This window comes from Numida meleagris, chromosome 7, assembly GCF_002078875.1.
Source record: "Numida meleagris isolate 19003 breed g44 Domestic line chromosome 7, NumMel1.0, whole genome shotgun sequence".
In the NCBI taxonomy this organism is placed as follows: domain Eukaryota; kingdom Metazoa; phylum Chordata; class Aves; order Galliformes; family Numididae; genus Numida; species Numida meleagris.
Window position 1 is genome coordinate 28,076,738 of NC_034415.1, and position 25,376 is coordinate 28,102,113.

Sequence of the window (25,376 nt, forward strand, 5' to 3'; positions counted from 1 at the left end):
TCCCACTCTACACATAACTGGAGTGAAATGGAAACTTCTCAAAGGGTGTCCGAGCAGCTGAGGCTGTGGTTGGAGTCTGTGACTAGCAGAGAACTGGGAAAAATGTTTGTCTTCAGGATTTTGTTGGTCTGCTTGGTCTGTAATCCCATTAGCAGCAGCAGCCCGTAACTAAATGTTTCTTAGTATAGGAACATTACCATCATCTTTATGAAATGATTCTATGGGATGTTTAAAGGCTCTATGCTGAGCCCTGGCCCTTTGCACTGAGGACTGTCAGCACAGTGGCTCATGTACCAGAATTGCTTTTCTGCATGGAGTTCAGATTGTCAGGGTTAGTTTCTCTCTACTTTTCTTTTTTCCAGTGGAAATTGTGGACTCTGTAGAAGCTTACGCAAATATGCTGAGGAACATCTTTGACTTCAATGCATTAAAGGAACTGCTTTCGGGGAAAAACCACCTCAAGATTCGCATCGATGCAATGCATGGAGGTATGAGTGGGCTTGGGTCTGCTGGCCACTAGGGTTTTGCCTCCTGCTTCCCAGAGAAGGCTTTTCCTCACTTTTTTGTTACTGATGTTTGAGAGCAGTAAGTCCTGTTGTGCTGCTGGATCGCTGTGAATCAGACACACAGTTTGTGCTCTTGTCATTCTAATACCTCAGTGTGCTTGAGGTGTAAGTTCTTCTTTACCCGGTGCTTGACTCCTTCCTTCTCATGTTTTCCCATGGCAGTTGTGGGCCCTTATGTGAAGAAGATCCTGTGTGAGGAGCTGGGAGCCCCAGCAAACTCCGCTGTGAACTGCACCCCCCTGGAGGACTTTGGTGGCCACCATCCCGACCCCAACCTGACCTACGCTGCTGACCTGGTCCAGACCATGAAGACGGGAGAGTACGACTTTGGAGCTGCTTTTGATGGAGATGGGGTAAATGGGCTGCTCTGTGTTCATCTTTTTGCCCTCTGATGCGAAGGGAGGATGTTGGCAGAGGAGGGAGGAGGTGAAGACCTTTCTTCTCTTCTCCCTTCTGTAACTGCAGATAGATGGGAACCACTTGATGCAGTTCACAACTGTTGGCAGTAGTTGACTACTGTGTAAATAATGAAGTCCAAACGGTATTTAAATGGCTTTAAAGGTTATGAAAAATCAGCAGGAAGTTGAAATACTGTAGAGGTGTTGCTATTTAACTTTTTCCTAATGCTGAATTTAGTGCAGTACAGTAAAAAAAAAATCCGTGGCCATGGGTTTACAGGCTGTGCCAGCAAAGTAGCACAATTTCTGCATTGCAGCCTCTTTGCACAAAGCTGGGACGTGAGCTGTTTCTCTTGTCTTTGTCAGGACCGCAACATGATTCTCGGGAAGCACGGCTTCTTTGTGAACCCCTCTGACTCCGTCGCTGTCATCGCTGCCAACATTTTCAGTATCCCTTACTTCCAGCAGACCGGGGTCCGTGGCTTTGCCCGCAGCATGCCCACCAGCGGGGCTCTCGACAGGTAGCACCTAGCTCTGTGCACAGTGCCCTCCCAAGGCAGCAACTGTCCCTTTTCTGGCACATGTCCGTAGTGGGGAGCGTGGGTTGCCTCAAGGGCAAAACAATTCTGGCTGCTGTGGGCTGGGTTCTGGGGTCAGTGAAGTTTAATGTATTAAATCCTGTTTGAGGACGTGGCAGAGCTGGGTTCTGCTCTTGGCTCTCTTTCTTCTCTATGGATAAATCCAAAGAAATGCCCTCCCCCCTCCCTTTGTTTTTTAAATGTAAGTTTTGGTCTGTTACTGATAATTTATTTGTGCAATGCTTTGACATCTACAACTGCAACGATTTTGAAGAGCTGTATATTTATTCTTCAGTTGCTCTTCCCAACAATCTCCCGAAAGGTGTAACACAAGGATAAAATACAGCATGGCTGTACAAAGAACAGCTCTTAATAATAAGAGTTAATAATAAAAAGCAGAGGCATGACCTGCTTTTAGTGTTACCCCGAAGGAGATGTGTGGTAACTGCTGAGGCTCCTGCTGCAGTGTTTCACGTGGGTTCACTAAGCCCAGGTGTGTGTGATGTAGCCTTCTTGCCTTCGAAGGGTGGCCCACGCGACAAAGATTGCTTTGTATGAGACTCCTACTGGCTGGAAGTTCTTTGGAAACTTGATGGACGCAAACAAACTGTCTCTGTGTGGAGAGGAAAGTTTTGGTACTGGTAAGTGGGTGTTCCTGATCTCACTAACGAAGGCACTATTCCTCTTTGTAGTTCTTTACTGTGCTGGCATATTTGGGGTTTATCTTTCACGTGAGGTTAATACTTCTAAAATCATATAACAAAAAAGCTTGCAAGAATTCCCGGTGGAAGCATACACAGTGCTCAGAGTTCTGTCAGGCAAAAGCTCACTCTTCTTCCAGTGGGCATAAGGAGATATGCAGGAAGTCTAAGGGCCTCTTTACTAGCCCGGTCATTGAGTCTATGGGGATTAAGTGCAGCGTTAAATGTATTTTTCAACTCTTGGTGGCCAGGAAAACCTTCTAAATGTTTTCATTTCTGGAAAGAAATATGGTTTGGAGCATGCAGTTTTATTAGGGGAGGTTTCAGGTCGCTATTAAATCTCTGAGCTTAATAGGGCCCTCATTTTCCTGTTCTAAAAACAAGGTATGATTTATAAAGTTTAAATTAACACTTGCCTTTGAACAGTCGAAGCAAGTTATTGGGTTACTGAGAAACAAAGCGAACATCTTAAGGAATTTACTGGGGGTGCACGCGTGATGCACGGCCGTTATTTGTGCAGGTTCCACGCCGTGCCTGAAACATGTAGCGTTGCATTGCTGGTAGGCCACGGCCTGGTTACCTCCTGGTGCCCGCCCCACAGTGCCACTGTTGTGGGGTGTGAGTTTGCACCTCTCTCCTGCATCAAGGCCGGGGTTTGTCTGACCTGGGTTGTCCTTGAGATCTTGTTCGTCCATTGTGTGTAGGCCTCAGGACAGTGGGGCAGCCAGAGGTGCAGTGCTTGGGGGGTTTTATGTGGAGTGATTTGGGGTCAAAACTTGCATGTTTCCATCCCACCGCCTCATATTTTAGCATGCTTTTAGGTGTTTCATGGAGCAGGGGTGGCTTTAAATCCTCAAACACTGGATATAAAGTACTTTGTGGATTTGGGACACAAAATGTTGCCACCTCAGCTACCAAGAAGCATGGCATTGTAGACTGGCTGAAAGCTGATTGCCGTGGGGCTGAAGAAGTCACTGGGGGCAAAACTTTTGCTATCAGATGCTATTCTAGTAAACAGAACTTGGCCTCAGCCTGGAAGGAAAGGGGAATTTGGATAACATGGTGTCTCTGTAAAGATATCTTGAGTGTAATTGTGAGCATAGAAGGATTTTGGAGTTTAGCCCTGAATGATTTCAGCATGCGTTAAGTTTATGTTGCGGCCTTTAGCTGATGAAAGTGGCTTAGCGTTTAGAAAATACAAACAACGGCAGCAAATGATTCATGGAGCTGCTGATAGGAGCTGGGCTCTAACGAGCAGCTCTCTGAAATTGCTTCCATCTTCTGTTGCGTGTGCAATGAGCTCATGGTTTCTTTCCAACCCATGATAGGTAGGTGACTACACTGCCAATAAAAGTGACTGAAACCACGTGCAGTGGGGCTGAGAGGGAGGCTTGGTGTTTTGGCTGAGCTGCATCACGCCTGGGCTGCGTGTTGGGGTGTTTGTTGGGGGAACACTGGCAAAGGGCTGGGGCAGCCTGTGCTGGGCTCCCTGCAATGCAGAGGGCATTTGTCTGTCTGGCGAAGGCCCTTTAAAGAATGAAAGGAGGCAAGGGAGGTTGTTCGATAGCAATTTAATGAGGAGTTGTTTGGAGTCTGACAGTGTGAGTGCTGAATGGGAGCGAGGTGAAGGAGCAGCCAAAGAGACCCAGTAAAAATTGAAACAAACTGCGACCCGGTGGATGAGGGTCCGGCAGCAATTAGAGTAATGCGACGTGACAGAATTGCTGCTTGCTTTCTGGGGTGTTTTATTCCAGCAATAAGTTGATACATCACATGGGGCTCCTGTTTATTTAGCATTCCTCTCCATCACCTCTGCACAGCTCTCGGCTGTGCAGGGCTGTGAGGATAATTTACCACCACATCCACAATGTGGGGTTTGTGTCGCACCCGGCATGGCCCCAGCCCTTCTCCCCAGTTGACTTTTTTTGGGGTGAAATGGCGGCTCTGGCCAACTCTCCCCATTGGCAGGTGTGCCCTGGCTCCTTGGGGTTTTGGTAATACTAGCCTGGACGTTTTCCAGAGCCCAAAGGATAAGACCCAGAAGCTGTGCATTGAGCTTAGCACTAAGCTCGCCAGCCAGGAAGACAGAGGCTGGGTTGGATGTGCTCTGGCTGCTGTTGGATCCCACATTGAACTCTGGTGTTCGGGGCTGGGATGAGTTGATCTCTGTGTGTGAATGAAATCCTCACGCTGCTGCCCCTGTGGCTGCTTTGTCCCTCAGCACCCTGTGATCTCAGAGCCCTTAGGGTCTGGCTTCCTCAGTGAGGGCTGGCATTTCTCTTGGTGCTCAGCCAGCGTCTGTGCCATCAGGGTGTGCTGACTTGCCAGACGGTGTGTGACAGCTGCTCAAAGAGGCTGATGGTAGTTCCCGAGCTGCTCCTTTGCATTTGCCTTTTTATTTATTTATTTATTTATTTATTTCAATGACCTTTTTAGAGCACATTCCTCATTACTTCCTTGGGAACAGAATGACGGATCTGTGAGCAATGAGTGCATTTTAAAGGGGGCCAAGTGTTTTATTTGGGCTATAGCTGAAAGCAGATGATATCTTGAACTGCTTTCACAACCCACGGGCATCCAGCTTGTGAAATGCCTTCCACTTGTGGGGCCGTACTACTGCCAGCTTTGTGGAGGAGCGGAGCTGAAGTAGGGCTGTGTGCAGGCTCTGGCCTGGCAGGAGGAGGACAACGTAACGTGTCTGTGCCGTGGCTCTCTGCAGGCTCTGACCATATCCGCGAGAAGGATGGGCTCTGGGCGGTCCTGGCCTGGCTGTCCATCCTGGCTGCCCGCAAGCAGAGCGTGGAGGACATCATGAAAGATCACTGGCAGAAGTACGGCAGGAACTTCTTCACCAGGTGAGGAAGCACTCCGAGCACCTTGTCCTTTCCTCTGCTGTGTGGCTGACCAATATGAGCCCTCGTGAAGGTGCTCAGAGACCCGAGCACTGACAGCACCAGCATTGCTACCACAGCAGTTTCTGCCCTGTTGCACTTGCTCTTTCTGTGGTGTTGCAGTGGTTTGAAGCTCCCTAGCTAGTTTGTGCAGCTTCTCTGGGTCCAATAAACCCATGGGTATTCACCTTCATGTTTCACAGTGTCCAGTTTAGGATTTGTTACACTGAATACAGCCTATTCAGTGTCAAATACTGTGAAGGTTGTACAAGTCTTACATCTGCGAGTTAGGTTTGTGGTTTTTTTTTTAATTTAATGGAGATCTTTTCTTGAGAGAATTTCTCCTACTGTTTGAACAGTATGCTTCCTTAGTCTATGTCTTACAAATTAGTTTGTAATATCTTGAGCGATGGCTTTGTCTCACTGAATGGGCATCCAGCTCCTAGGCAGTTATTTACCTGGTTGAGTTTCTGTTCAGTTCCAAAATACTCTTAATTGAAACTACTATAGACATAGGAGATGAAAAGGGAGAGCTGACCTGCATGTCAGCAGAAGAGGGGATGCTATCTGGAGTGAGACCATTAGGCAGAAATCCTTCACTTGGGAAGACCTACATGAAATTTCTGTCTCCAATTGCCAAATGAAAGAACTTGCCTTTTCCCTTTATTTATGGCTTTTTTCCCCTCCATACCACAAAGCCAGCATACATCTAAGGCATTTAAAGCTGTGGAAAAAATGCCAAGATCTAGAATAAAAAGGTAGTCTTCAAGCACCAGAGGTATGTCTGCATAGCAAGCTAGGTGCTGTGGAAGGCAGCTAGCAAGCCCATGCGTGCTCCATCTGGCTGGCTGGCCAAATAAAAGCTGTGCACATCACACTGACAATCAGAGTACCAAGTCTCAGGTCCTGATTTGTGCACACGCTGGAGCTGCTGCTCTTTGCTGCTTCTCTTACTTACATTAGTTAGATCAAAGCTGGCACTGGGTGTTATCATGTGCTGCAATCACACCTTTGCTTTGCTGTGGGGACATGCTGAGGTGTTCAGGCAGAGCTGTTATCAGGAGGAGCCTGTCGAGATCCTAACAGAGGAACTGGAATAAATGCTTTGTAGCCAGTGTCGTTGGAATCTGGTCCTTCATCTGTCTCAAATGTATCTGTGATAGGTTGCTGTGTATCCCACGGATTTGTATTGCATCCATGTAGTGCTGCATCTGTCCTCCTCTCCTTTCTTTTAGTCCTTGTCTCCAGTAAGAGTAGAAAACATATGTGGGGCTGATCATAGTGTTGTTAAACAAGGACATCGCAAAACATTGCTGCTAATTACAGACCTCCCTAATCTTTGTTTTCATGTGGACTGTTGTAGATACGACTATGAGGAGGTGGATGCAGATGCAGCTGGTAAAATGATGAAGGATTTGGAGACTGTGATGTTCGACCGCTCCTTTGTGGGAAAGCAGTTATCAGCCGGTGACAAAGTCTACACGGTTGAGAAAGCCGATAACTTTGAGTACAACGATCCCGTGGATGGAAGCGTCTCCAGAAACCAGGTGGGCAAAACACCTCCTGGGCTGGCCGTGGCCTCTGAGAGCTGTGTGCTGAATGTTGGGCTTCTTTGTCCATGGCATCTGCCCTTTCTATGAAGCCAAGGAGTGCATTTGACCCTTGGGAAAGGTTTTTCTCCTCTGTGTTTGCCAGTGGGATCTTGGCCTTTGCGAAGGGAACGGCTGCCTTGGAGAGGGTGCTGGAAGAGGGAAGGGTCTGGAGGCTGCTTGGAGCAGAGCAGGGCCGGGCTGGGTGCCACGGACAATGCCTGGGTACCCAAGGGGCGCGTGGCTGAGCGGCTCTGCTCCTCTCTCCCCAGGGCTTGCGGCTCATCTTCTCCGATGGCTCTCGCATCATCTTCCGGCTGAGCGGCACCGGCAGCGCTGGAGCGACCGTGCGGCTCTACATAGACAGCTATGAGAAGGATGCTAAGAAGATCCACGAAGACCCGCAGGTAGGTGTTACATCTGAGTCGTGGCATGGCTGGCTCACAGCTTTACTAAAAAGCGTGGATCTTTGCTTTACTACTGCTTTGCTTAGAGCCGTGTAGAGGTGCTGGGTGTTTTGGAAGCAAGGGCTTTGATATCTTCAATCCCAGTGTAAAAAGCTCTGTGTGGAACAAGCATGACTTATTCAGAATCTCTCACAGCTGCTTTTGCAGTCGCGCATCAGTTTTCCTGTTTACGTTACATCTGCGGCTGATTCCAGGTGTGGAAGGAAACTTTCCAACCTGAACTGACCCTCTGGGCACAATGTTGCTTCACTCCGGATAAGACGAGCTCATTTCTATGCAGAATTTGAGAAATAAGTGTTTTAAACAAATACATTTCTGTAGAAAAGAAAGCTGCAGCCGCTTTTAAGACGACGCTGACCTGTTCTGTACCCAGTTTGATGCATGTTCTTTCTGGCATCACCTAATACCGAAAGAATCCTCATTTTCCATCCCCCAGCAAAGAGAACTCTTTGTGCACGGCTTGCAGTTTTTGACAAAGACTTCAGAAATGCGGGAGGTGGAGGCGATGCGCACAGGCTGCGCGTGACGCTCTGCCCCCGGTCCTGAGCCATCTCTCCCCTCTTGCAGGTCATGCTGGCTCCTCTCATTTCTATTGCACTGAAACTCTCACAGCTTCATGAAAGAACCGGCCGCACCGGTCCCACTGTTATAACATAAAGGCTCGTCCTGGCACCAAGGGAAAGAAGCCAGCCCGTCGCCTCTTTTATTGTCGGGTCTGTCTCTATAAAAGGAATATTAATTTTATCTGTGTATTTAAGAACACTGCCCGCTACAGATAGACAATAAAAACTAGCTCCTGTCAACACTTAGTGTGCACACTGCTGTGCTGCTTTTCTGCGTCACACAGCACTGCTGGCACGTTGGTATGGTGCTCGTTAGCACAGCCTTTTGGGTTAGCATATGTACTTATTTTTTTTTTCTTTGCTTAAACAAAAGGCTCTAGAAATAACAAAGAACCAAACTCCCTGAATTACTGATGAATATAGTCTCTCTCTTGGAAACTTTCCTGGAAAAGGAGTGCACTTTACCCTTGTTAATATGTTGTCTTTAAAATTTGATGTCTGGACTTGCATTAATACTGAGTATTTTTCACTCACGTGGATTTTTTCCCTTTCAGAACAAATTATGTACATTGCTCTCTATTTGCCTTGCTATCTGTATAAGAAAAAAGCCACAACACACCCTCCCCCACGAAACAAGCAGTAACGGTCATTGCAGGATATTAAAGTGGTATGAGCTACAATTACTGTTTGGTGTTCTTTTATTTTCTTGCACCGTGATAGGCTCCCTTTTGAAGACCAAAAGACCATTTTGATGAGCTCGTTTGGTTGAGCGTGGATGGCAAGATCCTTGGAATAATCACAGTTGCAAGCATTTATGTGCTAAGTCTTCTCCAAGGGCATGGAGAGGGTGACTCTGGAAACTGCTGGGTGTCAGTGCAGCTCCCTGCCCTCGTGCTGGGGGCTGTCCCCTCCACGCTGAGCTGGGTCCTGCTCCTATCCCAGCCTGCTGCTGGTGTGCTGGGGAGGACGGGCTGTGCTTGTGGTGCCCTCAGCCACCAAGGTGATGCTCTCCAGCACAGGGGCTTGGGAAGGTAAACCCGGCTTAATCCATAGTACCGCACTGGTTTATCCTCTCTTTCTCTAGGCTGTTAAATGATGTTAGTAGAAGTAGTTGCATTGGTGGGAGTGGTATTAGGGGGTTTACCCTCTTTTACTTTGTGTGCCATTGTCACCCAAGCTCTGGTTGGGCTCGGCAGTGCAGGGCACGTGGGAACACTGCCCGTGCAGCTGAAATTCAGGCTGGGTCCCTGGACAGGCCTGAGGGAACAGCTCTGTTTTCCAGGAATGTGAAGCATCCCACCTTTGCCCTCGGCGCAGCGCTGCCAGCAAAACTTCTGAGGTCGATGCAGATGTGCTGACAAAAAGCTCTTTATCTCATCTTCTGTACAGAGGTGAGGTGTCTCTTCTGACGAGCAGACCTTCTGCTAAATCCATGCTAACAGCTTTGCTGGCAGAGCTGTTTTCATGGAATCACAGACTGGTTTGGGTTGGAAGGGACATTAAAGCCCACCCAGTTCCAACCTCTGCCGTGGGGCTTGCCCAGGGCCCCATCCATCCTGGCCTTGAATACCTCCAGGGATGGGGCAGCCATCTGTTTTGAGGCAGGACAAGTTAAAACCTAAGCCCCCCCAGCACTGCTGCTGCTCGTGGTGTGCCTGAGCCCTGCTGCTGGAGCTCTGGTCCTAAGCAGCTGTGTGCTGTCAGGAATGCATGTCACTTAAGGAAGCACAAGGAAAGAAATGCAAAACCCTGGCAAATGCCTGCAGTTTCTGCATTCAAGGAAGAAAAGGAAAAAAACACTGAATCAGACCTGATTTGTGTGTGAAAGGGAAGTTAAATGTGGTCCAGCCCATGCTCATTGCTTACACCCTCATGCACAGAAGGGTATCAAAGTGAGATTGTGCGATCCAGGCCCTGTCCAAGGTGTGAGCATGGTGCTCTGTGTGGGACTTTGATCTCCTTTGTCAAAAAGCATGCCCAGCTGGGTGTGGAAAGGAGATGCCTTTCATTTGACAGTTATTGCTTTGAGCCTTCTCTGGGTGGCACTAGCCACACATCACCCTCTTGAGTGTCTCCTGGGTCACTGCAGGCCAGCTTCTGCTAGGATGGCAGAGGAGCTCGAGTGACACAGGACTAAAAGTTGCTGTGTTTCACTCTACTGTCACATCTCTGCTCCATTGCCTTCCCCTGGTGCAGCACACATGGGGCTTGTCTGCCCCTTTTTCTTCAAGTTCAAGGAAATTGCTGCTGGGAAACCTCCTTTTGGGTTATTTTCTAACACGTGTACTGGCAAATACTGATTTCACTCCTGTAATAGATGCCTTCCTTCCCTGAGAGCTGGGCTGTGATAAAAATGTCCCATGTCTGCAGCTGCCCTGTGTTGGAGGGCTGCTCCTCTCTTCCCTTTTTAATCTGCAGGGGAGATTTGTCATTGTGTGAGTGAAGCATTGGGGCTCTAATGAAGGATGCTGCTTCCACACTGTGTCAGACATCGTTAGTGCAGACACCACTGGGACTTGTTGCTAAATGAACGGGTTTGCCAGTGCCCAAATTAATCCGGGAGCCGCCTGGCTTCTGAGCACTCCAAGCCTAAATCTACTTGACAGCTTCTTCTGGAGGGACAAATATGGTGTGGAAACATTTGATCCCTCAGCCAGCTAATAACTTGAGAACAATGTAAATCAGTGATTATAAAGTGCTCAAAGAGACAAAAGGAGAATTCACATTTGCATCGTCGAGCTTCAGTCCAGCGTGACTCTCAAAACAAGCTGCAGTTGCAAATAATGCATTTGTTCTTTGTGTGAACGCCTTCATCTCAAGGAGCCCCTTGGGAAGCCGGGTTGTGTCCTCCTGGTGGCGTGGACTGGGGTGACCCCGGTGCTGTGTGCACTGCTGACAAGGAGGAGGCTGGTGTGTGATTCTGGGGGAGCAGTGTTATCTGTGCCACGTGCGCTCCTCCCAGTGGAGCCACGTTTTGGGCAAGTTCTGCAAATGAAAGCCTGTTCCCTGGGGCTTTGGCAGTGTGTAACATCTCCAGGACCAGGTGTGAAGCTACTTGCGCTCCCAGCTTTGCCTTAGGTACAGTTGCTCCTTTCCCCTAAAGCAGAACACATTTCCCTACTGGCTCACTGAGCAGCACGCAGCTCTCAGTCCAAGTGCCAGCGAGCTCACTGTGAGCACACAGCAAATGAAGCAAATGCGGCCAATTGCTAGGATAACTCACATAGCTCCAAGGGAGGCCTCCATCTGAAGCTACCAGATTTGGTTATGCATAATTTTCTCTAGAAATTCACTTTTACCCTGGGGCTGGATTACGGCGCGTTCCTTCCAAGACAGTGGCTGCCTGCAGCAGCAGAGCAGCTACTCAGCACGTGCCGCTCTCACTGGGCAATGGAGGTGTTTGCAGAGACTCAGCCCCTCCGAGCTTCTGGATCTTTGCATAAAAATTACCACTGCTCTCTTTGCTTCTCTTCAGGCTCAAGCTGTAGGCTGCTGTCTTGAAGGAGCCCAGTCGGATCCAGATGTCTCACCAGTTGTATGCGTTTTCATCTTTATCCCAACTTTACATAAGGCAATATCTGATTTCTACATGCAGTTCCTACTGCCCCAAAATGAAAATATATCTCAAGCAAAAAGCAAGCATAGATGTTCAAGGAGCGGAAATCCTCCCGGGAGTGGAAAGCAGCACAAGGTCTCAGGTTTCTTGTCCCAGCCCTGGTGCCAGGAGCCAGGTGAAGCAGTGGCAGGGTCACTCTGGCCCTTGGGGTGATGGTTTGTTCTGCTGGGATTGGTGAACAGGGCACCCACCACCTCTCTGGGCACCCTGTGCCAGTGCCTCACCACCCTTATCCTAACGAAAATATTGAGGTCTGAGAGGATCAGGGCCAGCAAACCTGAGCTGGGGCTGGGGAGGAGCAGGGCTGTGTGGGTGAGGAGGAGGAGGGTGAGTTAACATGAAGGCTCAGGAGCTGGCGCTGGGTGGAAGTGAGGGGCGCAGGATGATGTATGGAGACCAGGAGGAATTCAAGTTTCAGAGCAGTGATTGGTGGCACAGGGTGACAACCAGATGTGCTGTGTGCCTGTGTGCAGCTCCCTGCAAAGGACTCCTTGGGTCACTCCTGTGAACCTCCCTGCACCTACAGCAGAAAGAAGTCAGAAACAATGTGTTTTGGAGGGAATGAATGAGCAAGGAAAGGCAGAGCCGTGTCCCACTGAACCTGCAGAGCTCTGAACCATTCCACTCTGTGTATATGCACTGCTCCTTGGGGACGGGGGAGGCCAGAAGGGAGTGGAGGAGTTTAGGAAGTCGGCAAGCAGAGTGCTTGTGTTGTTTCTGGCACGGAGTTACCGGCCACGGGTGTCCCTTTGCGGTGCCATTCACCTCCCACAGCCACAACCGAGCCCGCTGCTCCCATTAAGTGTGGCTGAGTTGGTTCCCAGCACAGCAAGGCTGGGGCTGTGGGTCGGGACCACGAGCAAGGTGCAGCAGGAGCCAGAACGAAGCTGATCAGTGCGGATTGAAGTGCTGGAGGCAGCTGCTGCTGAAATGAGGCACGGTGCTCTGCCTTCTGCTCGGGGCCACGGGGGATCCCTGCAGACAGCAGCTGTCCTCAGCGTTGTGCACATTTGTGAGCACAGTCACTGATGTCCCCTCCCTGAACAGCACGCACTGCTGACATCTCGTGTGGCTGCAGTAATGCTGCGCATTAGTCCTGAAAGAGAAAGGGGAAAGAGAGAGAAAGGTTTGTGTCTTCTCCTGACTATGCAAAACCGAATGAAACAGGAGACAGAGACTACAGATCCGCCCTGTCCCAGTGCAGCCCAAAGATAAAAGCGTTAAAATGCCCTGTAATTAGAGCCAGCCTCAAAGAAGAAGTTCTGTGACGGCTGCAGTCAGATGCTCAGCTCTTACACCCCATGGCACAGAACGAAAGAATGCAATTTTTCAGCAGTGCCGGGGTTTTCATTTGGCTCAGCAGCAGTTCAGAGGTGTTTCTCCTTCTGTAGGAAATGTGAACTGATTGTGAGTCTCTGACTGCTCGGGTGGCACGGAAATTATAAGTATTTAAATGACGGTCTTGTCTGGTTCTGACATCTTTCAGTGTAAGCATTGCCTTTTACAAAGGACCAAAGCAAAATGAAAGCATGGGTTATATGCAGAGTAGGCTCAAGAAGTTCATTAGTACATAAGTGTTATTCTAAACAGTTACATCAGAGTTTGTTAGGTTGCTAAATGGCCCCCCAGGCCCTGGTTGGCTTTGCTGGGAGCACCCAAGCTCCTGCCACGTTGCAGAGCTGAGTGTACCTTGAGCGGATCAGTGCTCAGCTTTGAGTGTCCTCCTGATGAAACTGTTGCTTTCGTGGAAACAGAGGTTCTAGGTTATATGGAAAGTAGAGAAGTCACAGGGCTTAGACAGCTTAAGGGCCGATTTCCTAATCTGGGATGCCAGCATTCAGCCTGTGCTATAAGCACTTATTCAAGCTCCTTTTTGACATCCTGCTTTTTCAGTGTTCAAACTAAAAACTCAGTTACCAGCGATCCCCACACACTTCCTGAAATCAAGGGTTTAACTCCCTAATGAGCAACGTGTGGCCGCCAGTCCTCCTGCACATCGCTGCTCTGAGCTCTGGAGCCTGCTCTCCTGAAGCCCCGGGCCATGACCCCACCTCTGTGTGCCTCTTTTGGTGACACCGGGGGCTGTGGCACTGAGGGACGTGGGCAGAGAGCGAGTGGGCTGTGGGTTGGGGAGCTTAGAGGAGCACAACACTGCTGGGCATCCCTTGTGCTGTTTGCAGCTTTGAAAATGTGATTTCAACAATTGAATTTAGGGTTGACACAGAAAGAAGCGTGGCAGAATGCAGGCAAAGCCGCCTGGGTTGACACTGGGGGAATGTCACAGTGCATGAGTTAGGGTTTGGGGTTGGGTTAGAGTTAGGGTTGAGGTTAGATTTAGGGTTTGGATTAGAGTTAGGGTTTGGGTTTGAGTTAGGGTTGGGATTAGAGTTAGGGTTGGGTTTATAACTTGCTCTGATGATCGCAATGTGATGCCAGATGCGAGCTGCCAGCTTTTAGCTTGTGTGCATGCTATTAAAGTCTGCGTGTAACGAGAGCCCTGAGGACAGCCCCGAACTCCGTGCACCGCTCCTGCCCAACTCTGGGTGCAGGGAACACACTACTGGTCCTGGGATGAGAGCAGGGGGGACCCGGAGCTGCATTGTGTGCCCACTTTGGCAGACTGGCTCGTGCAATCAGGGCAGCACTCTTAAAGCAAAGTTTTCTGTATTCTCAAGATGAACTTTCTGATTTGCGTGCTTGTTATTTTGAATGGAAGAAGCTTACTGTAAATTGAAGCTGTTTACTGTATTGCAAAGCAATACGTGGCCAGGGCTGTTGATTAGTACCCAGCTCCCAGCAACAGGTGGGACAGCAGAGCTCCTGGCACCACCTCAGGCATTCACTGTTGAAAACGTTTAGGTCAGCACTGGCAATGTAAGATTTTGTTTTTCTGCTTTCACAAACCAAAAAAAAAAGGGAAGAAACAAAAAGAGATGGAATGGATCCATGCAAATTAAAAAGTAGCAGAAGCTGAACTAGGCGTTTGCGGTTTCAAGTACTGGTAAGCTCTCTATCACAGGGGGAATCAAAGGCAATTTTTAAGCAGCTATTGTGTGTTCTGCTTGAGCTGATTGTTGTAGTGTCTTATAAAAAGCAGCTGAGCTGCATTTTTCAGTTTTCCATACTGGCCTTGAAAGCTCACTGAGTGGCTGACTGCTCCGATGGGTGGGTGTTAAACCCATTCGGTGGCAGAAAGCAGGTACGGAATAAATAAATACTACACTACTGATTTTTTCTGCCACGACTGAGTGAGTTGATGCTGAAGAGCATATAACCTCTGGGTATTCCATAGGAATTGCCTTTTTGATGCAGGGAGGTGCTGGAGATTCTTCCCACTGTGCACTGATCCCTGCACGGTTACGCGCTGTGGTTTGTAGCTCAGTGTTACCGGATCTTTTGTCTACCTGAACTTCTGGACTTCCTTTCCCTACATCTTTTTTTCCCTCCTTTGTATCCAACTTTTTCTTCCTTCTCCTTCAGTTTTCCAACTTTCCATCTTCTCCATGCATAATGTTTTTTCCCTTCTAAGTTTTCCCAAATAGATTTTTCTCTTTTGTGGTACAGGAGCACAGACTTCAAGATCAGTATTTCCCTTCACCATCTGCCACGTTTCCATTTGTCTGTGTTTTCAGCATCAACTAAAATTCCCTTTGTGTAGCTCCAGCTCGGGTGATTGAGGAGTTGCTGTAGGATCAGGTAAGCTTGCGGACGCAGCTGGTTTTATAATGTCCCCCTAAGTGCCCACAAAAGGAGAGCCCAGCAGCGGCTCCCGGTGGGAGTTTGGGCCGTACAGCCCGAGCTGTGTGGGACTGTCCCACTAAAAGATGTTGTAATACGTGTGGATAACTTAAAGCAAAGAATATGTTCCATAGCAACTGCAGTGTTTGTAGTAGCGATAGCATATGGGAATGCCTCAGCGCCGCACTGCAGTGATTGTCTGTATGGACGCGCTGCAAGGAAAATTGAAGTAATGAAGCGCTGCCTGGAAAAAAAATATATGCAAAGCCAAATTTTTACAACTAGCGTAAGCCATTTGTAAATGACAACCACCGAGAATCAAAGGGAAGGAGCTTGTCAAGCACTGCCAGCTCAGGCAGGATGGGTTAAGCCGTGTCTTGGGTTGTGTGGCAGCTACACGGCCACGGCTCTGCGCCCTGTGAGCGTGCAGCAGCAGCTCAGCACTCATCCTGCTCAGAACACAGGCAAAAGCCCCTGCACGGGGGCACCCAGGCACTGCTGGGCAACCAGGAATGTTGGAAGGAGAAGCAAGTTGGTTTCTTTGTGCTATGTCCCAGGTCTTGTTCCCTGAGCTCCAGCACTCCCACCTGCCACATGGAGCAGTGAGACCAATGCAGAGGGGAGCACCTTTTGTGAGAGTTTGCTTAGCAGTAAGAGATTTGCAAAGGGTGGAGTTTGTGGTAGAATAATCTGGAAAACATCTCTAATTTTTATACGTATAAAGCTCTGAGGACTTTTAGTTTCGTATACCCCATAGAAACTAATGTAAATGTAAAGAATGTTTTAATCAACATCTTTTAGCATAAATAATACTCAAGAAACATAACGAAATACAAAGTGTCGAGTTACTTCCCAGAGTCCCGTTGTTTTTATTCCACGTACAAAGAAACGTATGAGCCCTGAAGCGGTTTGAGAGGTAAAGGTTAAATAATGGGTATGTATTCAGCATTTTAAAACACTAAGAAACTGTGGAGCTCTGCAGTCCCTTGTACACAAAGAGCTTGTCAGCGCGTGTTGCTGAGAGTGGTGGGGGATCGGTGCTGGCAGCCCAGAGGAGACGAGCAGGAAGAGTTCAAGCTGAAAAGCATAAAGAAGAAGAGAGTTAATCGTGCTCTGTAAAACCAATGTGACTTGTATTTGCTCCTTTGGCATCGCAATACCACTCCAAAACAGAGGCCAACTGTTAACAGAGGCAAAGCCAACTTCGTCCTTTGCAGGCTGACAAATGGTCATGTAAGTTACCAAATAACCCAAGACCTCGGGATTAAACTTCTCCAATTGTTTTCACATGATGCAACTTTAAATCTCTCTTTTGAACAGTATTAGATTTCCTTTCATTCCCATAAACTTCAGAAAAAGTTGACTGCTCTCACATTTCAGACTGTGACCCAGCTAACTTGCACTTTTCCCCTCTGCTAGTCTGGAGAACAGAATAATGAAATTCAGACAACGGTGACCAAATGTTGCTCCGCAGAACTTTCCTTTTACAAAACAGATGAATGCTCCTGGGCTCCAAAACACTGCAGGGAACAAAACTTTCAAACCTTATGGAAATAAAATAGTAAGCCTATGCAGTGACTTCATCTCCTTTATCAGATCAGAGACGTTTTCGCTGGAATTGAAATGGATTAGAAAAAACCCTCTAAGTAGAGGAAAAGAATTAAAATATCCCACTGAAGCCATTACCGAAATGCTGCTTTATTTCCAAAAACACACCCACGTGAGTGAACGCTGAATTTCACAGAGAAGAAAAACTGCCACATCATCATCATTCACAGAATTGGCGCTGCAGATAGAAGCGTGCTATTGTCAGAGTCGGGCAAATCGATATTTGAGTTTTCGTGTTTGCGATTGAAGACAAAGATAAGCCAGTGTGCTGCGTGTTCTGATCCTGACAAAGGGCTGCAGAAGATGACCGCAGATCTGCGGCTGCTGCGAGGGCTGGGATTTCTCCCTCGAGGTGGAGAGGGCTCTGGGATCTCCTGGAAACCAAGGTCCATCCAGCACCTTGCCAGATGAGGCCCTGTATTTATATAACAAGAAATACCCACTGTGCTGCAGATTTGTTGCTAGTGCGAGTGGGATCGCGTTCACTTAAGCCCATTGCAAACGCAGCCGCTAGAGTCAAAATAAAAGGAGCCAAAATATATAAATCCAGCAGACGAAGTTTATAGGGGAACTAAACCAAACATTCAACATCGAGATTTAGTGCAGCCAAACTGTTGTAACTAAACAGGGTACCTTACATCATTTTGTGTCCTACGGGCACGGTCCCCATTTTAGTGGCGTGCTACGCTCACGCTGATATCAATAAAAGTTTTACATGCAAAATGAGTGGAAAATACGAGATGTTAGATAGCACGATACAAGCCTATAAACCCCATACCTAAAAGCCGCTATCATGGTTTTGGCAACCCCCAGCCAACTTCCATGCAAATTCCGCCGATGGATCTTTGCTTTGCTGATTTTCTCTTAATTGAAAGTCTTAAAGGTGAATTGAAATGTTGTTGGAATAAAAACCAGTTTAAGATGCCAAATCCCTAACAAAATCCCAGTGCAGACTTACAAGTAAATAAATTGTAAAGGCAACCGTACAGGCCTTCGTATTAACCTGTCAAACCACGAATTCTGGAATCTATTTTTCTCTTGCAAAATTTGTGACATTCTTTTCTCCCTAATGACTGAAGTATTTTACTGCTTTGCGGGTCTGGCTACAAAGATGACATTGTTTAGGAAGGTGGTGAAATCTCCCTTGCTCATGCTGATGACTGGGGGACCACTTCCCGGTTAATTTACCTGGAGAACTGGGAGGCACAGACCAGATGCCGTGGCCCTTCCTTTCACAAGTATAACCCGCTCTATTTTGCACAAGTATAGCTTGGTCACACCCAAACTAAAATAAATCCACTCTCTTCTTTTTGAGACTCACTTCTCGGGGTGATGAGTTAATCAGAGATGAAACACTTGCAACACTTTCCTACCGAAAGATCCCTACAAAGCCCAGTGTCTGCAGTGTAAATCACCAGCTGCAGGACTTGGAAGTGTCCCCACTGCATGCTTCTCCTGCTGCCTGTCCTGCCCTGCACCTTGTCTGCTTGCTGAATTAAAGCTTTGGGAGCACAGTGGATACCGAATCTAATGAAACGCCAAATGTCAGCATGCAGTTATTAAAATAGAAGAATAACAACAACAAAAATAATGCAGAATAAGCATCACCATGTTTGCATGTGTTATTAAGTAGTCACTGGTGTTTGTGTCCCATTCCATCACCCTCGTTTTTCCAGAAGGGTAACATTACATGCTACGGAGCTATGTAATTCAAGAATATAAAGAACAGAGTCCTCCTGCTATATAAATAAAATTCCAGTGTAGTACACATCTGAAAGGCAAAGAATTGTGGTCTGTTTCAAGGCTTTTGCCTTTATCTTTTCCATAGCCTCCTGCCAATTTTCAAAGTACTCCCAGATCACAGGCCAAACTAGATTATCTGAACAAGACTGTACTCAGCCTCCCGATCCTCCCTGCTATCACTCCCCAGGGCTACAACCTGTCCTCTGACCCCGGCAGCGCTCTCTCCCACTGCTACCTACAGCTCCCTGGTCCTTTGCTTTCCTCTTCAGGCAAAGACATTTCAGCTTGAGAAGGAGGCGGAGCTGCTGCAGCCTTGCACCAGCACTCCTTGGTATAACCTGTTGGCCCCAAAATGAAGGGTGGCCCTGGAGGGGCTGTGTATCCCACCTCCTACAGACACACTGAAATATGTCACTATTTGTACCACACTCGGTCCTGAAAACTCAGCTGGGAAATGAAGGATGCGCTAAGTCAGACAATGTCAGCACGGCTGTCAGAATTCCCACCCTAAAGAACTGTCAGCGTAAGCAAAGATATATGCTAGTCTCCAGTCTTCAAAAGTACCACCAGTTGCTGTTTCCTACATCATGACAGTGTTTAAAAATCAGTGGTGAACTCAGATTCAAATGGGGAATTTCCGTGGGGTGCAGATTTTAGGAATCTGTGCAGGGCCTGGCTTTGCCTTCAGCTTCCACTCTGGAAGCCTCGCTGGGCTCTAATTCTGGTTGAGTTTCAAGTGGGCAAAGGATGATTGTTATGGCCTCAATGGCTGAAATGAAAAAGATCTGGAATAGATTAATGGGAGTGTGAGAGATGGAAAGGAAAACAAGAACTCTCTTATAATGTGACACGATACTTAAGAGCACACATTGTCGAGTCTCTCTTTTAGCTTGCTGTACTCCTGACACTGTTCTCTTAGAATATTTTGCTTATCATCCTCTTGTTAAGTTTATTGTACTTACAAATCATTCCCAGACAGCCAGCTTCTTAGATATCTTTTCATTAAAAAAAAAAAGGAAAAAAAAAAGAAAAAAAAAGAATAAAATGTGTGTAATACATTTTCCCTGCAGGAACCAGTTCCTCAGCGATGCTGACTACCAGCCCCTCGTTGTTTTAAAGACGCAGCCATGCATCAAGCAGCGGGCTCTTCTCCCCAGAGCCACCTCCTGAACCTTTATCTTCACATTGCATCTCCTCAGCATCCTGCAAACCATGTAGGAGAAACTGCCTCTAATTTGTCCACCCGCCGCAGGGTGTGTCATTACCTTGGCTACTTTTTGCCATCAGATCCTTAGGAATACTCTGCGTTATTCGTTTTGGGGGAGTTTAGGGCTGTGTCCGCTCTGGTTCTTTTGTTTGATGTATTTTTAGTTCTTCCACTGTGGTATGACAGACTGCAGCATGTTCAAGCAAAAGTAGGGAGAATATTTGTATTGATTGCAAAATGCTGCAGATTAAGAGCAGATGTAGTATGTATTCCCCAAACGTATGTTTTAACTTTCATTTATGTGCTGTGCTGAACAGTCTTCGAGCCAGGAAGTGATTTATATTCGCTAATTGCATGCACTTTGGTAGATTTGTAGCTAAAAATAAGTGGTTTGTTTTTTAATTACAAACCATTTATCCTTTCACAGTGCGTGTATCTACCATTTAGAAGCAAACTAAAGACTTGGGGAATCTATGTTCAGTTTCCAGATCTGCCATAGACTTCTTTGGTGTCCCTAGGCGCTCGCCGTGGGTTATCCCTGGGCCCAGCTCACAGGTGACCTCACAGCCATCTTGCTTCATTACACAACTAACAGGGAGATTAAGAAACAATCTGTGCTACAGCTAAACGAGACAGACAGCAGCTCGCTGCTGTTCCTGCGCTCCCTCCCCACCCCTGAAGGAGGGTCCCGTCGCTTCGCTGGACCTAGCACCCAGCAGCTGTGGGGACTGGCCCAGGTGGCCGAGCTGGAGGAACACTGCTCTTTTTTATCCCATCAGAGGATGTTTTCCACGTGACCAGTGGCTGAGTGGACTTGCTGTGATGAGCATATGGAAAGCAGAGATTTGTTTGTTGTGGTCAACTTGCTGTTAGTTAGATCAGCTCAGAAATAACTTGAAACATTACCCTAGAGGGCCAGGGCAGGCAAGCCCAGGCTGGTGTTGCAGAAATCCTATCCCAGCTGTACAGCCTGACCTTCTCATTGACATTTCCTCTGTAACTACACCGTAAGTGTTGGGGCCCTGAGGGCGCTTACGGGTCTTGATGGCCCTGACCAGGCTCCCCTGGGGCCTGCCCCACACCCCATTGCCTAGGGACTCTGAGCCCAGCCCTGGGCCCTCAGCCCCCATTTGTACTATTAGCGGCAATACTTGTCTGTAATGTTACCTCAGCGGTGACTGTTCATGGACCCTGTTGGTTTCTGGAGGGAATTCCCTGCTTGACCTCAAACCTCTCTTACAACTACGGACCTATCTGACCTGACCATCATCACTGGACCTGGCCCTCACCTGTGACTGTGGCACACCCTCAGTTCCTTGTCCTTCAAGGACCAGGGATAAGTGCTTTTAGGACCCACCCAAAAAGGTGGGTCAAAGACCTACTCTGGGAGAAGCATCTCTACTCTAAGGAGGGGTAACTGTCAGCTTAGCTCCTGAGCCATCTCAGCTCCTGGCTGGTTGTGTCAAAAGCCATGTGCAAGACAACAGAGCTGCTGGGGGAAGCTGACAGCATGGCCCCTTCCCAGCCTTGGTTTGATCCAGTGCTGGCTGGCACCGAAAGGTCTGGCTTTTGTGAGTGGTTAAAGCTGATTGTATGCCAACTCCGGCAGTACTGAGCCGGGCTTGCCTCTTTCATTTAACTCGTGTTTGTGTATGGGTCACTTCAGCGGGAAGCAGCGAATCCCATGTCGCAGTGCTCTTTGGTCTGAGGAGGAACACATGCACCTCTGTGTGTGAGGACACAGTGGTTCCAGGCCTCCATCATCTCCTTCCCTAACACACAGCCAGATGCTTACCTGGGTTTGCTGCTCCTCCTGGAGCTCTGTTAGCATCTGACAAGAAATACGAGATTCATATGGCAGAGAGCAAACCTAAGGGGAGAGCAGGAACTGTGATTCAACAGGAAACAAGGAGGAAATTCTTTTAATCTTGTCCTTGTTCCCATTCTGCTTATTAACATCTTATTTAACAGTTACTGGCTTTCAAACTCCTAACCAGTCCCAGGAACGCGCTCGTTCTGAATGGACAGCAGTTATCGCTCCCTGCTCTTTGGCAGTGCCCCTCAGCCCCATCTGACCATGGCCATGGCACAACAGACGGTGAAGCGGCGCTTGGGGACGGACCTAGCAGATAATTAGCGAGTTAAATGTTGATCCCACTATGGCAGGGAGGGTTGAAAAGAGTTCCTCAGGTGCTAGCTGGGCTTCTGAGCTCCTGACTGACAGGAAAAGGAGGCGCACAGTGAGTTTTAAGTTTGCTGAGCGGAAAATTGGAAGCCTCTCAACCCGCGTGTGAAGGGCAGCTGAGAGATCCCTTTCCTGGACTGTAAGTTTGTGGTTTCTTTGCTTCAATGGCAATGGTCTCAAAAGGACAGCGGGACACCCAAAGAGCTCAGCAGGATAAACTCTGGGAGGCTCTGGCGCGCGGGGCAGGTACGGGCTGACCGCTGCTCGCGCTGTGGCACGCTTCGGCGGGGCGATTCCAGCCCTCCCACGTACCCCGCTCCCGCACAGCCCCGACGGCCGCGCGGGGCAAAATGGCGCCCGGCGGCGGGAAGCGAGCGCCCCCCCGGGGCCGAGGGGCGGGAGGCGTTGAGCGCGCGGGTCGGCAGGGGGCGCTGCGGGGCCGGGCTGAGCGGGGGCTCGGCCGGGGCTGGGCCGGGCTGCGCGCGGAGCGGAGCGGGCGGAAAGTGACAAGTGAGGGCTGAGGCGGCCGCCCGCGCCGCCTTCCCCTCCCGCCGGCAGAGCGCAGCCCCGAGGGCGCGGCGCGGGACGGACGGAGGAGAGAGGAGAAGAGAGGCGGCCCCGCGGCGCTGCGCGGGCCGGGCCGGGACGCCGGCGCTGCGCGGTGGATGTCGGAGTAACGCGGCGTCGGCTCAGGAATGCGGCAGCCGCCCCGGCCGGGCGGCGGGGACGGGAGGTTCCTGCTGCTCCCGCTGCTCCTGCTGCTGCGCGCGGGGAGCCGCGCCGAGCCGGCGGACGCCACGCCAGGTAAAAGGGCGGCCGCGAAGGGAGCGGGCTGCGCCGAGCCGGGCGGGGAGCCGGGGGAGCAAGGCGCTGCACTGCGCTGCTCGCTGACCGAGCGCGGCGGGCTGGGCTCGGGGGCTGCTCCGAAACTCGGCCGGGCTCCGGGGGGGGGGGGCACAGCGCGGCACCGCGGGGAGCGCCCTCGGGGCGACGCTTCGCCGTCCCGTAAACTTCGTCGGCGTGTTTGTTCGAAACAACGGCCTCGCAGAACGCCTCTCCGCCTTCGTTTGAAGGAGTTAACGCGCGTTCTGCGGTCCCGCTGCTTTACCGGGGGGTGATTTCAGCCCGCTGCGCGAGGCCGCCGGCCCGGGGGTCGGAGCGGGCACCGGCGCTGGGAGCCCGGCTGAGGGAGGGGGCTGCCGGGACGGGGCGAGAGCAAACGGTGAAGATGGGTCAGGGGGAGCGGTTCGAGCGCGGAGCTGCTCGGAGCTGGAAGAGCTGCTCGGTGCCGGGCAGGGTGCCGGGGCTCGGGGCTCGGAGCGCTCCCGCACAGCTCAGCGGGGAAGAAACGTCAGATGCTGTTTTCCAGCGTCTCCAGGGAATGCCGTGCACGTTTAACCAATAGCCGGTGGAAGGGGAACGACAGACGGCGCGGTGTGGGGCTGTGCGTGTAGGCGATGCGGCTCCGACCATAGTTAGCCGGTGTCTTTTTTCCCCCCTCTTAGTTTTTAGTGTGAGTTCCCTTCGTTAGGGCTGTGGTGTGAAGTCTTACGGGCTCCTGAGAGCCTGCAGGGAAAGGAAAGCCCTCAAACAGCGAGCGAGCGTGCTCGTTGGTTCCATTCCCCATGAGTTCTGCTGAGATGCATCTCTCGTTATGACTTCACTTTAATGCGCCTATGGTAATTAATGACTAAAATGATCATTAGAGTATTTCCTATATTGGAACGTCTTCGGCTAAAAATTGCAATATTCCCTCATGGGCGGATTTTGATAGACACACATCTGTCGCTCCATGTTACAGCCCTATGCTATGTTTCTCCTCCCCCCCCCCCCCCCCCAGATATTTAAGATCTAGGTTTTGGAGAAGAATTGGGGTAATTAATTAAACATCTGAAATGCTAATTAAAAAAAAAACAAAACCAACAACAACAAGTAGTGGAATGCGTTGTACAAGTTTCATTAAGATAATGGTAGAGGCTGGGGGGATAGATGTTGCCTCCCCAGTGAAACCAGCCAGCCAGCACCCTTCAGGGCTTACCCTTCACAAAAAAACAAAGCAAGAAACCAGCTCCATAAGTTACAGACATCGTTTTTCCTGGGTGTGACAAGCCAGGCCAGCAGTGGAAGCCCACCTGTGGCGGCAGCCTGCTGTCTGCCAGCCAGCACTCGGTGCCCATGGCTCGCTGTGCACCCAGCACAGTGCCAGTGCTGCAGGAGCGGATTTGCCCGCTGCTTCCCGGAGCTGTGGGGCTGAGAGCCCCGTGCTGCAGTGCTTGGTCCAAACGCCTCGCACCGGTGCTGCTCCTGCCCGGGGAGCCCAGCTTGGATGCCCGGAGCCAGCACACATATGCAGCTGTGTGCAGAGTGCCCCTGCGCGCAGGACCAGCGGGATGGCGGGATGCTGAGCAGCTATTGTCACAGCTCATCTGTGAAATTCAGCTGAGAGATTGTTGAGTGACCGAAACTATTTTGCTGTCTTGCTTTCCAAAAGCTTTTTTTTTTTTTTTTGCCTTTTCATTTATTTTTTTTTTCCCCTAGTTCCCCTGCTTCCTTTTTGTCCATGACCTTTCCTTGCAGAGAGCACAACAAAACAGAAAGCACATTTTCCTTTGTATGTTGGTGCTGTCTGTAATGCATGTTCTTCCCAAGGGTGCTCGCAGCTCGGCCCAGCAGCATTCTGATTAAAACCACACTGTTTCTGTGGACATAAGGAACAGGAACTCTCTAGCTTGGACATGTTTTTATTCTTTGCAGCATCCGAGATGCCTATAGCTACTACCTCTTCAGCTTCGTGATTGTTCAGTATCATGTAACTTTGTGAGGACTCGCAGTGGAGGAAGATTGAGGAGTATTAAAATATTTTAGAAGCACGCAGTAGAATCACAGGTCTCTAGGTGATGGGTTGTGCTGCTGACTACCTTGGAAGCTGGCTTTGGTGGGATGAGTTCCCTGCTGCCCATCGGTCACTGCAGCGTGTGGGTGGCTCGGTGCTTTGCCCATAGGTCGGGGTGCTGCTTCGGCCCCGTCCTCTTGGGAGTTTATGGGCAAACAGAATGCTTTTGTTGCCCTCAGCCTAGGAAAGGATGAGAGGAGATTGTTTCATCGACCTTGATTGTAGTCTCACGTTTCTTGATGGAAGTGCCTTGTAGTATCAGCAAGTTATCTTCAGGTCGTTTGTTTGTTTCTGTAATTAAAGTCTGCTGGAGCGGCCGTGCTGATTGCGTAGGCATGGGAACTTGAAGTGCTGCAAATTAGATCAGGGCAGAGAAGCATCTGAAAGCCTGAGTGTGGATTTTAAGTACAAATACGGATATCTAGGCAAAGAACGGAGGGGGAGAAAAGCTTCCCTGAGGTGTGACACTAGATACCGCTCCTTGGAAGCACGCGGAGAAATGCAGTGAGGATTTGAGACTCAGAAAAGCACCCCAGAGTGGGGAACTCTTTTATAAGGGCTCTAAGTAAGTGCAGCTGCTTTCCACATTGTGATTGTCTCACAAGCCAGAAAGATCTAGAAAACTCACTGGTA

General features: G+C 49.4%; 2 protein-coding genes and 1 long non-coding RNA gene across 5 annotated transcripts in view; 2 read left to right on the plus strand and 1 right to left on the minus strand.

The window, feature by feature from the left end:
- PGM1 (phosphoglucomutase 1) overlaps positions 1 to 18,485 on the plus strand; it is a 30,455-nt gene extending 11,970 nt beyond the window's left edge. For 2 of the 3 annotated variants that reach the window (XM_021405392.1, XM_021405393.1), the window contains exons 4-11: positions 363 to 488; positions 729 to 919; positions 1,331 to 1,485; positions 2,068 to 2,183; positions 4,963 to 5,098; positions 6,498 to 6,681; positions 6,996 to 7,130; positions 7,758 to 8,433. In XM_021405392.1, coding sequence (XP_021261067.1) covers positions 363 to 488; positions 729 to 919; positions 1,331 to 1,485; positions 2,068 to 2,183; positions 4,963 to 5,098; positions 6,498 to 6,681; positions 6,996 to 7,130; positions 7,758 to 7,847 — 1,133 coding nt within the window. In that variant the 3' untranslated portion in view covers positions 7,848 to 8,433. Of the gene's footprint in view, positions 1 to 362; positions 489 to 728; positions 920 to 1,330; positions 1,486 to 2,067; positions 2,184 to 4,962; positions 5,099 to 6,497; positions 6,682 to 6,995; positions 7,131 to 7,757; positions 8,434 to 11,228 lie in introns of those variants that run through there. The other variant, XM_021405391.1, reaches the window with a different exon arrangement.
- Positions 16,099 to 23,636, minus strand: LOC110402850. Its single transcript, XR_002441340.1, has 3 exons — positions 22,743 to 23,636; positions 21,461 to 21,535; positions 16,099 to 16,184 (listed from the first exon to the last, which is right to left on the minus strand). It is a non-coding gene; the product is annotated as an uncharacterized LOC110402850 (long non-coding RNA).
- ROR1 (receptor tyrosine kinase like orphan receptor 1) overlaps positions 22,315 to 25,376 on the plus strand; it is a 137,821-nt gene continuing 134,759 nt past the window's right edge. The window contains exon 1 of the mRNA XM_021405389.1: positions 22,315 to 22,654. Within this exon, the coding sequence (XP_021261064.1) occupies positions 22,546 to 22,654 (109 nt within the window). The 5' untranslated portion in view covers positions 22,315 to 22,545. The remainder of the gene's footprint in view (positions 22,655 to 25,376) is intronic.